At 41.7% G+C, this 12,716-nt stretch overlaps 1 protein-coding gene across 4 annotated transcripts in view; it reads right to left on the reverse strand.

Moving 5' to 3' along the window:
• Positions 1-361: 361 nt before the first annotated feature.
• The window catches only part of fbxo8 (F-box protein 8), a 69,345-nt gene continuing 56,990 nt past the window's right edge, over positions 362-12,716 (reverse strand). For 2 of the 4 annotated variants that reach the window (XM_033018324.1, XM_033018327.1), the window contains one exon: positions 11,702-12,433. In XM_033018324.1, coding sequence (XP_032874215.1) covers positions 12,246-12,433 — 188 coding nt within the window. In that variant the 3' untranslated portion in view covers positions 11,702-12,245. Of the gene's footprint in view, positions 1,419-11,701; positions 12,434-12,716 lie in introns of those variants that run through there. The other 2 variants (XM_033018325.1, XM_033018326.1) reach the window with 2 other exon arrangements.

Below are 12,716 nucleotides of genomic sequence, written 5' to 3' on the forward strand. Positions count from 1 at the left end.
CTATCAATCACTGTAACATATGCACATTGATTGCTCTCTAGATTTCCCGCATAGTTAGTCAAAGTTTTCCACTTACCATTATTTTCAGCTAAACTATGAAACATCACATTTGCTGTATAATTGAAAATGCACAGATTGAAAAGCATTGCAGCATTGCATCTTCTGGCAATGCTTTAAAGTTGTCTGTTGATAAACGCAACACTGTTAAATTCTACTTAAATGGTGAGCACACTCAAAGTTAAAATTATGCACAATTGATTAAATGTAAAAATGTCAACAGAAAATAAAAAAAATGCTCAAAACATTCCAATAAAATGAACACAATAGCTATCAGTAGAGAAATATAAAATGAAGACAGAAAATAGTTCATAAAAATTTTAATTAAAAATTAATTTGTTCAGTAAAAAAAGAAACATCTCCACACTGTAGTCACAATATTTGAATTCTGAAGTAGGCCTGTAGTTGGAAAATGAAGTCTGAGATCAGGGTCCCCATACTATATATTTTCATTCAAATTTTTGCGGGAAAAGTGCCATTTAGAGCTTGACGAGTAGCATCTAATTTTCAGATCTGTTGGTTCACCAGCTGCTGTTCATGTCACGAAAGTATAAAATGAATTCACAGGCATTTATCAACTTTCAAAATAAAGACAAATTTTACATTTGCAACCAGGACTTTACATATACTGAGACATGTACATAATAAATCCCTTCTTATATTATTGATCGAGTTAAAATAGGCAACAAATCCTTTCTATAAAGTTGATTACAACCAACCCTTTGCTAGTTTAAATTATTGCAGGAAGCTAGGAGCAGAAAAGAATTACAGCCTTATTCTTTTTAAACACAATTTTTTTTTCTACTACACTTCTTACAAAAGTACAAATTTCTTGTGTTTACTACCTTATAAATGTCCTCCAACTTATGTTATAAAGGTAGAAAATTATAAGCAGGCTGTCCCGGAATGGAAATCCTTCAGCAAAATCTTCTGCTAAACATTACTTTGACAACCATGTGGAAAAACATGCTTCCGAGGAACCAAGATAAAGTGGATTCATGGCCCCAAAGCAGTCCGTCCAACACTGGTGTTTTCTTTTGTCACATCTGGGTCCACTGCAGAGTAATCGGCAGAGAATGCTTGTCACGTTTACCAGTAGTTCTGTGAACAATGTTTCATGCAACCAGAAAAATAGAAAGCAAACTGGATGGGACTTGCTGAATTTGACCTTACTGGTAATGAACAACTGATCTATGCTAAGATTGTACAAAATCTATCAAAAGATTATTTTTCAAAATACACTTACTCAATGATAAATAAACATATATTAAAAGACACTAACCTAAGAAGGGATTCCTTCCCCCCCCCCCCCCCCTTCTTTTACTTTGCACCGAATGGCAAGATTTTCAGAACGTTGCTATCTGTATTAACATGATACATCAAAATCAGGCAACAAATCTTTGTTCAAAACAGAATTCTCCTACAATTAAACCAAAATAAATTTACTTTATTTTTAAAGTTTGTAAACAGTACTGAGCTCATCCTATGTTTGAATGCAAATGTGTCTATATTGAAGTTGAAAGTCAACTTGCATTTTGGAACACGTTTTGTTTTTAAACTAAACATGCTCCAGTTTATATCTTGGAACAGAAAGCACATATTTTCTGCTTACATTCAACAGTCTTTTTGCATTTCTACATCGTAGATATAAAATCTAGAATCAAGTTTCAGTTCAAAGGAGGAAACAAAGTTGGCTCAGAGTGTGTTTCAACACACATCACCTACCAGAGGGATTTGACAAACCAAGATCTTGGTCCATTGCTAAAAGAGACCAAGACAACACTACTCCATGGACATTAGCACACATAGCAAATTCCTTGTATGTTTACATACTTGGCTAATAAATTAATTACAATTTAGTGTTGGATTTTTAGTTTGGGCAACCAACTGCCCGATACTGTACACAGTCCATCACCGATTTCTCCAGCACCCTGGTTTCAGAGTCTTCCTGGATCACGTTTTGCCGGACCAACAGAGGTCACTGCCTCCGAGAGGTGTCCAGTGGGGACTGAGATACCTGAGATCGAGATACTGGCCATAGTCGGCCTTGGAAGTCAGCTAATGGACTTAGGCCGGGCCAGACTTTCAGAGCCCTGGCTGAAGGGAGCAAATTCGGATTGCCAATTTGTGCAGAAGTCTCGATGAGGTCGAGATTTACAGCCTTACCCGGCCTAAACACCACATTTTCAGGGGGGGTGGGGGCACACACACTTCCAAAGTGGGGTGGGGATGGGGTAAATTCAAGTGCCTCTCGTGATTTTGTCTGGATTAAAGCAAGCGCCGGACCATCAGTTGCTGGAAAATCAGTGGTGGACCTGCAGAATATGGAATGCCACTGGTATAGAAAGCCTCTTCCTCGCTTACCTCAACTGATCCTGATCCTTCACATTCCCAATCCTCCCAAATCTTCTCCTTCAGTGTCTCCTCACCTCCTCCTTTCAAACACCTGCATCCCTTCCCATGACCATCAATCAGTAATTTTAACTTCCGATAGAAGGGAATCAAGAATTACAGGAATTGGTGTAGGAAAGTAGAGTCACGATAAAGCATCAGTCACAATCTTATTGAGTGGTCCAATGAGTTCAAGGGGGTGAATGGTGTGATTCTGCTATTCCGTTGGTTCACATGCTTGATCAATGGTGTTTTATCATTAATTTTTTTATTATTATTAATGTTTAGTGTTTTCTGAGTCATTCGTAACTGCCACTGTATGTCATGTTGTTACTTGTGGGCTGAGCACCAAGGCAAATTCCTTGTATGTGAATACTTGGCCAATAAACTTACTTACTTATTCATGTTCTCCCTTGCACACTGCCATTTAATCCACACCGACCTTCATCTGCACTGTACAGTACACACCATTCTGCTGGCCTTGCTCTATATCTGCTATCCCACTTCCACCAACCTTCACCATCCTTGACCAACTGGAAAACTGTTCAACCTATATTGCTTCCACTAGAACCATGGTTGCCACCCCTGAACATCAGTATTTGACCTGCTGCAAAGAGATATTACTTGCACTTACTCTCATTCAAAAGAATGAGCTAAAAGTCAAAGTTAGTGTCCATTTGCTCACTGCAACATAATAAAGAATGGGCCTTATACATTACATTTGCAAGACAAAATAAAAAAGGTCCTCCACCAACCTTTGGTATAATACTGTTCTGGCAGTAAAGCTCCAAACACCATGTCCTGGAAAGACACCCTCCAATGAAAGCAAACATAAGTGACAAAAGTCACCTTTGCCGACAGTGCATCAGCGGAACCATTTCCCATCTGAGGAAGATGATTCCTCACAGCACCATAGAATGTACCACCGTCACTGAGACTTATGAGATACAGTGTGGGAACAAACCCGTGTTGAGGGAGGAAACCAGAGCACCCAGAGGAAACCCACGCAGTCACAGGGAGAACGTACAAATCCGTACAGACAGCACTCGTGGTCAGGATCGAATCCGGGTCTCTGGCGTTGGAAGGCAGCAACTCCACCACTGTGCTACTGTGCCACCAAATTCATTGGCATGTAAATGAAGCAAGTTTAGTGTCTCCTGCAGGCCAACGGCAGCAGCATTAAGCTGCTTATTATATTCAGTCAGATTTGGTGGGTGGGCTTTGTCCATTGCATGGCTAATGCCAGATTTCCAACAAAGTTACTGAGTTGTCCCACAGCAAGGGATGACCAGGTAGACTGAGGAAACTATTCAAGGAGGTTCTCAAAGCCTCCTTGGAAAATATGCAATGTCCTCACTGAATCACGAGAATGATTACAAATATAGGAGCTTCTGGAATGGCATTGAGAACCTCATCCATTTGACAGGTGCACAGAGAGAAGCAGGAGGTTCACTGGAATTTAGAAGGATGAGAGGGTATCTTATACAAACAATCTTATACAATTCTTAAGGGATTGGACAGGCTAGATGCAGGAAAAATGTTCACTATGTTGGGAGAGTCCAGAATCAGGGGTCACAGTTTAAGAATAAGGGGTAGGCCATTTAGGACGGAGATAAGGAAAAACTTTTTCAACCAGAATTGTGAATCTGTGGTATTCTGCCACAGAAGGCAGTGGTGGCCAAGTCACTAGATATTTTCAAGAGAGAGTTAGATACTCTTAGGGCTAATGGAATCAAGTGATATGGGGAGAAGGCAGGAACGGGGTACTGATTTAGGATGATCAGCCATGATCATATTGAATGGCGGTGCTGGATCGAAGGGCCGAATGGCCTACTCCACCTATTTTTACACCTATGTTTTTATGTGTACACTGCCTATCAAACCACCTGCCTGCCCTCCCATCTGCCTCCAGTTTCACCCGTGGCAGACACTGCATGTCCTGCACCAACTTCATCACCTACCTCAGCACTCACTGATCTGGAATGGAAGCAAGTTATCCCAAGTGATTTCCGGAGAGAAAAAGAGGGGCGAAGAGATAAAACAGGAGCTCCATTGCTAATACAAGGTATTCTGAGTTTAGTGTTTTGGGCAAAGGGGTTAAACAAGTGAATTTTACACATATTTTCCTTGGTGACTTCTTTAGACTTCAGACTTCAGAGATACAGCGCGGAAACAGGCCCATCGAGTCCACGCCGTCCAACAATCACCCAGTACACCAACACTATCCTACAGGCTGGGGACAATTTTTTTACCGAAGCAAATTAACCTGCACGCCTTTGGAATGTGGGAGGAAACCGGAGAAAACCCACGTGGTCGTAGGGAGAACACAGAAACTCCGTACAAAGAGCATCCATAGTCAGGATCAAAACCAGGTGTCTGACACTGTGAGGCAGCATCTCTACAGCTGTGCCACTGTGCTGCCCTCAGGGTAATTACTTTATGTCAGTTGACACCCACTGCATTAGTCCTTCAATTTAACATGCATGGCTCTGATAACGGCAGATAGACTACTTCACAGGTTTGAACTTTTCCCGTATTCCTGCATTGATTTCCCATTTATCAAAGTGAGAATGCCAAGCTAATGGTAAATTGAAGTAATTATGCATCATGGACCTATTTCCCCAAGCGAAGGATGATACTGTCAAAAGATACCCCACGTAAAACCCACATTCAGGAAACCATTCTTTTACTTGTCCACGTCTGCATCTTTCATGCATCAAAACATTAATCAACTTCAATCTGTAAAGTGTACTGATAAGTGCTCCAGAGGCTACTGTGATGGCAGAACATCAGATTCTTGTCCCACATTTGTGAACATTATTAGATTGAAAGAAAATAGAGACCAATTCCAACCCATTGAGAGTGAACAAGTAGAAAGCAAAAGTACTGTGGTGACACAAGGGACTGCAGATGCTGGAATTTAGTGCAAATAAAAATCAGTGCATTAAGCAGCATCTGAGGGGACAAAGAGGTGTATGACTTTTCGGGTTGAGGCCCTGCATCAGAATTGAGAAAGTAAAGAGGGAAGGTAGCCAAGTGTAGCCAAGAATACCAAGTGTTGATGGGAACATTGCAAAATGTATTCAACTCATCCACTTGAGTATTTTAAGTGTTGTTTTAAAAATGTCATTGAAACACAAGCTAATTTCAGTCATAGAAACACAAGCTGATTTTTAACTCTGCATTACAAAATAGAAATAATTGCAGCGTATTGAGAAGGAACTAAAGTTCAAGTGGTACATTTGCCATGCACATTACCTGTAAATTCCAAATTTTTATCTTCCTCTTTTAAATTACCATATAATGTCCTAGTTTCTAATTGATTATGGGAGATATTAAAATGATTTATAAAGAATAAACTTTTACATTTCACCCTGTTTCAACTTTGTATGATAAAATTTGATCTTTAGAAACCAGACATTGTCTTCGTGAAAAAGAATAAACTTTTAGGGTCTTCAAATCTCCTTTTGTCTCATAATAATTCTATGTAGAAACAGTGTCCATGAATGAAAGCCCCTTCAGGAGATCTAGTTATGTGGTTATTATTTTAAGTGCCAGGGCTGACTGCAAAGAACACACTCACAACTTTAACTAACCTTCAGACATCATTCAAGTGCAAGTTTTGGAATAAATACTGCGCCACACATAGAAACACAAGCTCATTTTAAAAAAAAAGACACAAAGTGATGGAGTAAGCAGGTCAGGCAGCATCTCTGGAAAACATGGAAAGGTGATGTTTTGGGTTGGTATTCTTCTTGAGTGATTATGGTGGTGGGTGGGTGGGGGGTGGGGGGGGGATGGGGGTGGAGGTGAAGAAAGAAAAGCTGGGAGGAGGGAAAGTCCATGGTCTAGCAAGTGTTAGGTGGATACAGGTGAAGGGGGTTTTGGAGAGGCAGGTTGTTGGACAAAGGCCCAAGATGAAAAGACTAGAGTTGTGAACTGTGCAGCCAGAGGAAGGAATGTAGGTAGAAAGGGAGGACAGGACAGAAATGGGTTCGAGTCCAGGTGGGACACCGGGGAAGGGGGGGGGGGGGGGGGGGGGGGGGGGAGAAACATGAGAAGGATTGGGTTACTTTTGGAAAATTGGAAAATTCAACGCTCATACCATTGGTTTGTAAGGTACCCTAGTGGAATACGAGTTGTTGTTCCTCCTATTTGCACGTGGCCTTACTCTTAGCAATGAAGGAGGCCCAGGACAAGAAAGGTCAGTATGGGAATGAGAAGAGGGATTAAAGTGGTTAGCAACCGGAGATCCTTGATGGACCGAGTACATGTGATCGGTGAAACGGCCGTCAAGTCTACGCTTGGTGTCACCAATGTATAGGAGACCACATCGGGAACACCGAATGCAGTGGAGGAGGTTAGAGGAAGGTGCACGTGAAACTTTCTCTCTTGGAAGGACTGCTGGAGTCTGTGGATGGATGCGAAGGAGGAGGTGCGAGGACTGGTGTTACTACTCCTGCTGTTGCAGAGGAAAGTACCCATATAACCATATAACAATTACAGCACGGAAACAGGCCATCTCGGCCCTACAAGTCCGTGCCGAACAACTTTTTTCCCTTAGTCCCACCTGCCTGCACTCATACCATAACCCTCCATTCCCTTCTCATCCATATGCCTATCCAATTTATTTTTAAATGATACCAACGAACCTGCCTCCACCACTTCCACTGGAAGCTCATTCCACACCGCTACCACTCTCTGAGTAAAGAAGTTCCCCCTCATGTTACCCCTAAACTTCTGTCCCTTAATTCTGAAGTCATGTCCTCTTGTTTGAATCTTCCCTATTCTCAAAGGGAAAAGCTGATCCACATCAACTCTGTCTATCCCTCTCATCATTTTAAAGACCTCTATCAAGTCCCCCCTTAACCTTCTGCGCTCCAGAGAATAAAGACCTAACTTATTCAACCTTTCTCTGTAACTTAGTTGTTGAAACCCAGGCAACATTCTAGTAAATCTCCTCTGTACTCTCTCTATTTTGTTGACATCCTTCCTATAATTGGGCGACCAAAATTGTACACCATACTCCAGATTTGGTCTCACCAATGCCTTGTACAATTTTAACATTACATCCCAGCTTCTATACTCAATGCTCTGATTTATAAAGGCTAGCATACCAAAAGCTTTCTTTACCACCCTATCTATATGAGATTCCACCTTCAAGGAACTATGTACGGTTATTCCCAGATCCCTCTGTTCAACTGCATTCTTCAATTCCCTACCATTTACCATGTACGTCCTATTTTGATTTGTCCTGCCAAGGTGTAGCACCTCACATTTATCAGCATTAAACTCCATCTGCCATCTTTCAGCCCATTCTTCCTAATGGCCTAAATCACTCTGTAGACTTTGGAAATCCTCTTCATTATCCACAACACCCCCTATCTTGGTATCATCTGCATACTTACTAATCCAATTTACCACACCTTCATCCAGATCATTGATGTACATGACAAACAACAAAGGACCCAACACCGATCCCTGAGGCACCCCACTAGTCACCTGCCTCCAACCCGACAAACAACCATCCACCATTACCCTCTGGCTTCTCCCATTCAGCCACTGTTGAATCCATCTTGCTACTCCTGCATTTATACCCAACAGTTGAACCTTCTTAACCAACCTTCCATGAGGAACCTTGTCAAAGGCCTTACTAAAGTCCATATAGACAACATCCACTGCTTTACCCTCGTCAATTTCCCTAGTAACCTCTTCAAAAAATTCAAGAAGATTAGTCAAACATGACCTTCCAGGCACAAATCCATGCTGACTGTTCCTAATCAGACCCTGTTTATCCAGATGCTTATATATATATTATCTCTAAGTATCTTTTCCATTAATTTGCCCACCACTGAAGTCAAACTAACAGGCCTATAATTGCTAGGTTTACTCTTAGAACCCTTTTTAAACAATGGAACAACATGCGCAGTACGCCAATCCTCGGGGACTATTCCCGTTTCTAATGACATTTGAAATATTTCTGTCATAGCCCCTGCTATTTCTACACTAACTTCCCTCAATGTCCTAGGGAATATCCTGTCAGGACCTGGAGACTTATCCACTTTTATATTTTTCAAAAATGTCAGTACTTCTTTTACTTTGAAACTCATAGTATCCATAGCTACTCTACTAGTTTCCATTACCTCACATAATTCAATATCCTTCTCCTTGGTGAATACCGCCGAAAAGAAATTGTTCAATATCTCCCCCATCTCTTTTGGCTCTGCAGATAGCTGTCCACTCTGTCTCTCCAATGGACCAATTTTATCCCTCGTTATCCTTTTGCTATTAATATAGCTGTAGAAACCCTTTGGATTTACTTTCACCTTACTTGCCAAAGCAACCTCATGTCTTCTTTTAGCTTTTCTAATTTCTTTCTTAAGATTCTTTTTACATTCCTTATACTCCTCAAGCACCTCATTTACTTCATGCTGCCTATAATTATTGTAGATCTCCCTCTTTTTCCGAACAAGATGTCCAATTTCCCTTGAAAACCAGGGCTCTTTCCACTTTTTACTGTTTCCTTTCAACCGAACAGGAACATAAAGATTCTGTACTCTTAAAATGTCCCCTTTAAATGTCCTCCATTTCTCTTCTACATCCTTCCCATAAAACAAAATGTCCCAGTTCACTCCTTTTAAATCATTTAACATCTCATCAAAGATAGCCTTTCTCCAATCAAAAATCTCAACCCTAGGTCCAGTTCTGATCCTCTCCATAATTATATTGAAACTAATGGTATTGTGATCACTGGACCCGAAGTGCTCCCCAACGCATACCTCCGCCACCTGTCCCGTCTCATATCCTAACAGGAGGTCCAACACTGCCCGTCCTCTAGTAGGTACCTCTATGTATTGCTGCAAAAAACTATCCTGCACACATTTTACAAACTCCAAACCATCCAGCCCATTTACTGAATGTGTTTCCCAGTCTATGTGTGGAAAGTTGAAATCTCCCACAATCACTACTTTGTGCTTACTACTAATATCTGCTATCTCCTTACATATTTGCTCTTCCAATTCTCGATCCCCATTTGGCGGTCTATAATACACCCCTATAAGTGTTACTACCCCTTTCCCACTTCTCAGTTCCACCCAAATAGCCTCCCTAGATGAGCCCTCCAATCTATCCTGCCAAAGCACTGCTGTAATATCTTCCCTGACTAGTAATGCAACACCTCCGAGATGGGGCTGGTTTGGGTGGAAAGGGATGAGTGAACCAAGGAGTTGCGGAGGGAGCAGTGGAAGCCGGAAAGGGGCGGGGATGCGAAGATGTGATTGGTGTTGTGATGGAGGAAATGGGTGGGATGGGTTGCTAACCATTTTAGATCCTCTTCCCATTCCCATACTGAACCTTCTGTCCGAAACCTTCTCCATTGCCAGAGTGAGGCCACATGCAAACTGGTGAAACAGCACTTCATATTTCCCTTGGGAAGCTTACAACCCAACAGAATGAACATTTTCCAATTTTAGGTAATTAGCCAAAACAACCCCCCCACCCCACACACTTTCACCTCCACTCTTGTCTGTGCTCCACCCAAATTGCCACCCATTTCTCCACTCCCCCTCCATTCCTTCCTCTGGTTTCACAATTCACAACTTATCTCACACCTTTAGTCTTTTAATCTCTGGCCTTCATTCAATCATCTGTCCATCCAAACCCCCCCCCCCCCCCCCCCCCCCTCACCTGTATCCACCCATCACACTCTTCCAGCTTTTCTCCCAACCCACCCTCCCCCCACCACTACAATCAGTCTGAGGAAAGATCCCAACTCGAAACGCCTCCTATCCACATCCTCCCGAGATTTTGTCTGACCCACTGGGTTACTCCAGCACTGTGTTGTTTTTGTAAACTGGCATCTCCAGTTCCTTGTTTTTACATTCTCCTAACTTTTCCCTTGTTAAATTAAGTCCAAATTTAGTGTTAACATTAGCGTACCAAGTGCCAAATATTACACCCTTTATGATAAAACTGTATCAAAATAGGAGGCTGAAAATACTTCATAAGCAACCAAGTTTTTCTCCCCCTTACAACAACCAGAACATAAATAACAATTAGTTTAAGTACCACAACAGAAGATTGGTTGTATTTATTTTTTTCTATTTCCTACTATACCACATACTTCAAGACAACTTCCTATGAAAAGAGAAATAAATTAAAAAACCATCAAAGATCTACTTTGTTTTAAAACATCCAAAGTTTATCTTCATGTATCCTTTAAACCAACAGACTTGATTAATTGCTTCAAAGTTATATTTTGTCACAAGTGGATGCCAACTATGAAAATAGATCTCTGTTGTAAAATTGGAATAGGACAACTCACTTTAAAAAATCTTGGCAACAGGCCATCAATCTGACCCATTAACTTTGTTTCTCCAATTACAGATGTTGCCCGAACTACTACCTCCAGCATTTTTTGATAAAGTGTCAGTGTGGTACCCGGATGGGATGCCGAAGGTCGAGCAGCCGAAGCCAAGAAGTTGAAGCCAAGATGCCGAACGAACATCACGTCGAAAAGCCAAGATGCAGAATGGACACGACGCCGAAAGGAAACAAAGCCGAACGGACACGATGCCGAACGGACACGACGCCGAAAGGAAATGACGGCGAAAGAATACGAAGCCGAACGGACACGACGCTGAACGGACAAGACCCAGAACGGACATGACGTCGAAAAATCGTCGAACGGACATGACGTCAAAAAGCTGAAAAATAAATCTTACTTTTCTTTTTGTTACGTACTTATTTTTCTGCTTAAAATCTGACAGGGAACGAACATGGCGTGGAAAAGCCTCTGTGGCAATCGCAGCAGCTTGGAGTCACTGCCACCATTTTACAAACTCAAGCTGAAGCTCCCTCCCGTCTCCCCCCAGCCAGTGATGTGATGGACGCGTGGGGGGGGGGGGAGGGAGTCTGGACCAATCGTTGACCTTTGTCGATGACTGACAAGGTGTCGGATCAATCCCATCCCCGGAGACGTCATGTCCTTTCTGCGTCTTGTCTGTTCGGCCTTGTGTCCGTTTGGCTTCGTATCCTTTCGGCCTTGTGTCCGTTTGGCTTTGTTTCTTTTCGGCGTCGTGTCCTTTCGGCGTCGTGTCCGTTCGGTATCTTGGCTTTTCGGCATGATGTAGATTCGGCATCTTGGCTTCGGCTTCTTGACCTCGGCGTCTCGTCCTTCACGTCCCGTCTGCACACGGTCAGTGTAATCATATCAAATGCCAGAGATCACATAAGAAAATGCTCTATTTTTTTTTTATGTCTCCTCTACAGAATGAAAGCTGAAAAAGGAAAAATACAAACCCTTCATACAGGGAAAATTCTTTTAGTTAAAATATTTCACAAAATAGTTATGATTATAAATCTCTCTTATTCTGCAATATTTACACACATCACATGCATTAAAAAAATGGGGAAAAGGTTAGGGGGGGGAAAGAGGGGTCATGTCATTGTCCCACTTAATTTGTAAATCCTGCTACCAACATCTAGTGCTGTGTAGTCCTTGCACTTTTATGGCAGTTTTGAATGAATCCATTTCCCAAACTGCTGCATCAGGCCATTGGCACAACTGTGTGCAACTCATGATACCCAAACAATATAAAATATATAACAATATAAACAAGTATTCAGTTACTAAAGTGCTAACAATGGCAAGATGGAAACAGAAAGGTTCTGATTGTACACAAAAGCTTACAATGACCAGCACTAAAATAATCCTCATTTAAAGAGGACAATATACTTCACTGTGCAATTTCATAGGTTTAAATGTTCTGTTAATTTTGCAAATGGCGCTTTTCATTTTAGGCAGCCACATGACCAACTAGGTAGATATTGTCATATAGATGTCCTACAAAATCCTCACTAATATTGTGGGCAGCACGCCTAGTATTCCGGATAAATTCCCGCTTGGACATCTTGTTCTTCACGTGTGGGCTATTCAAATCGATGGAAAGCAGGATCAGAGAATAGCAAAGTACATAAACAGCATCTGTACAAAAAGAAAGAACAAAATCTTGCATTAATTTAAGAGACGGTGCCGTAGATACGACTGACCACATTATGTAGAAGAGCCACTTGTTAGCAATCATTTTTGCTTGCTGAGTTTCATAAGAATTCTCCATCTGTGGAATTCTTTGCCACAGACGGTGGTGGAGGCCAAGTCATTGTGTATTTTTAAGGCGGAGATAGATAGATACCTGATTAGTGAGGATGTCAAGCGTTATGGGAGAAGTAGGGGAATTGGGTAGTAGGGGGAAAGATTGATCAGCCTT

This window comes from Amblyraja radiata, chromosome 3, assembly GCF_010909765.2.
Source record: "Amblyraja radiata isolate CabotCenter1 chromosome 3, sAmbRad1.1.pri, whole genome shotgun sequence".
NCBI classification, from domain to species: Eukaryota; Metazoa; Chordata; class Chondrichthyes; order Rajiformes; family Rajidae; genus Amblyraja; species Amblyraja radiata.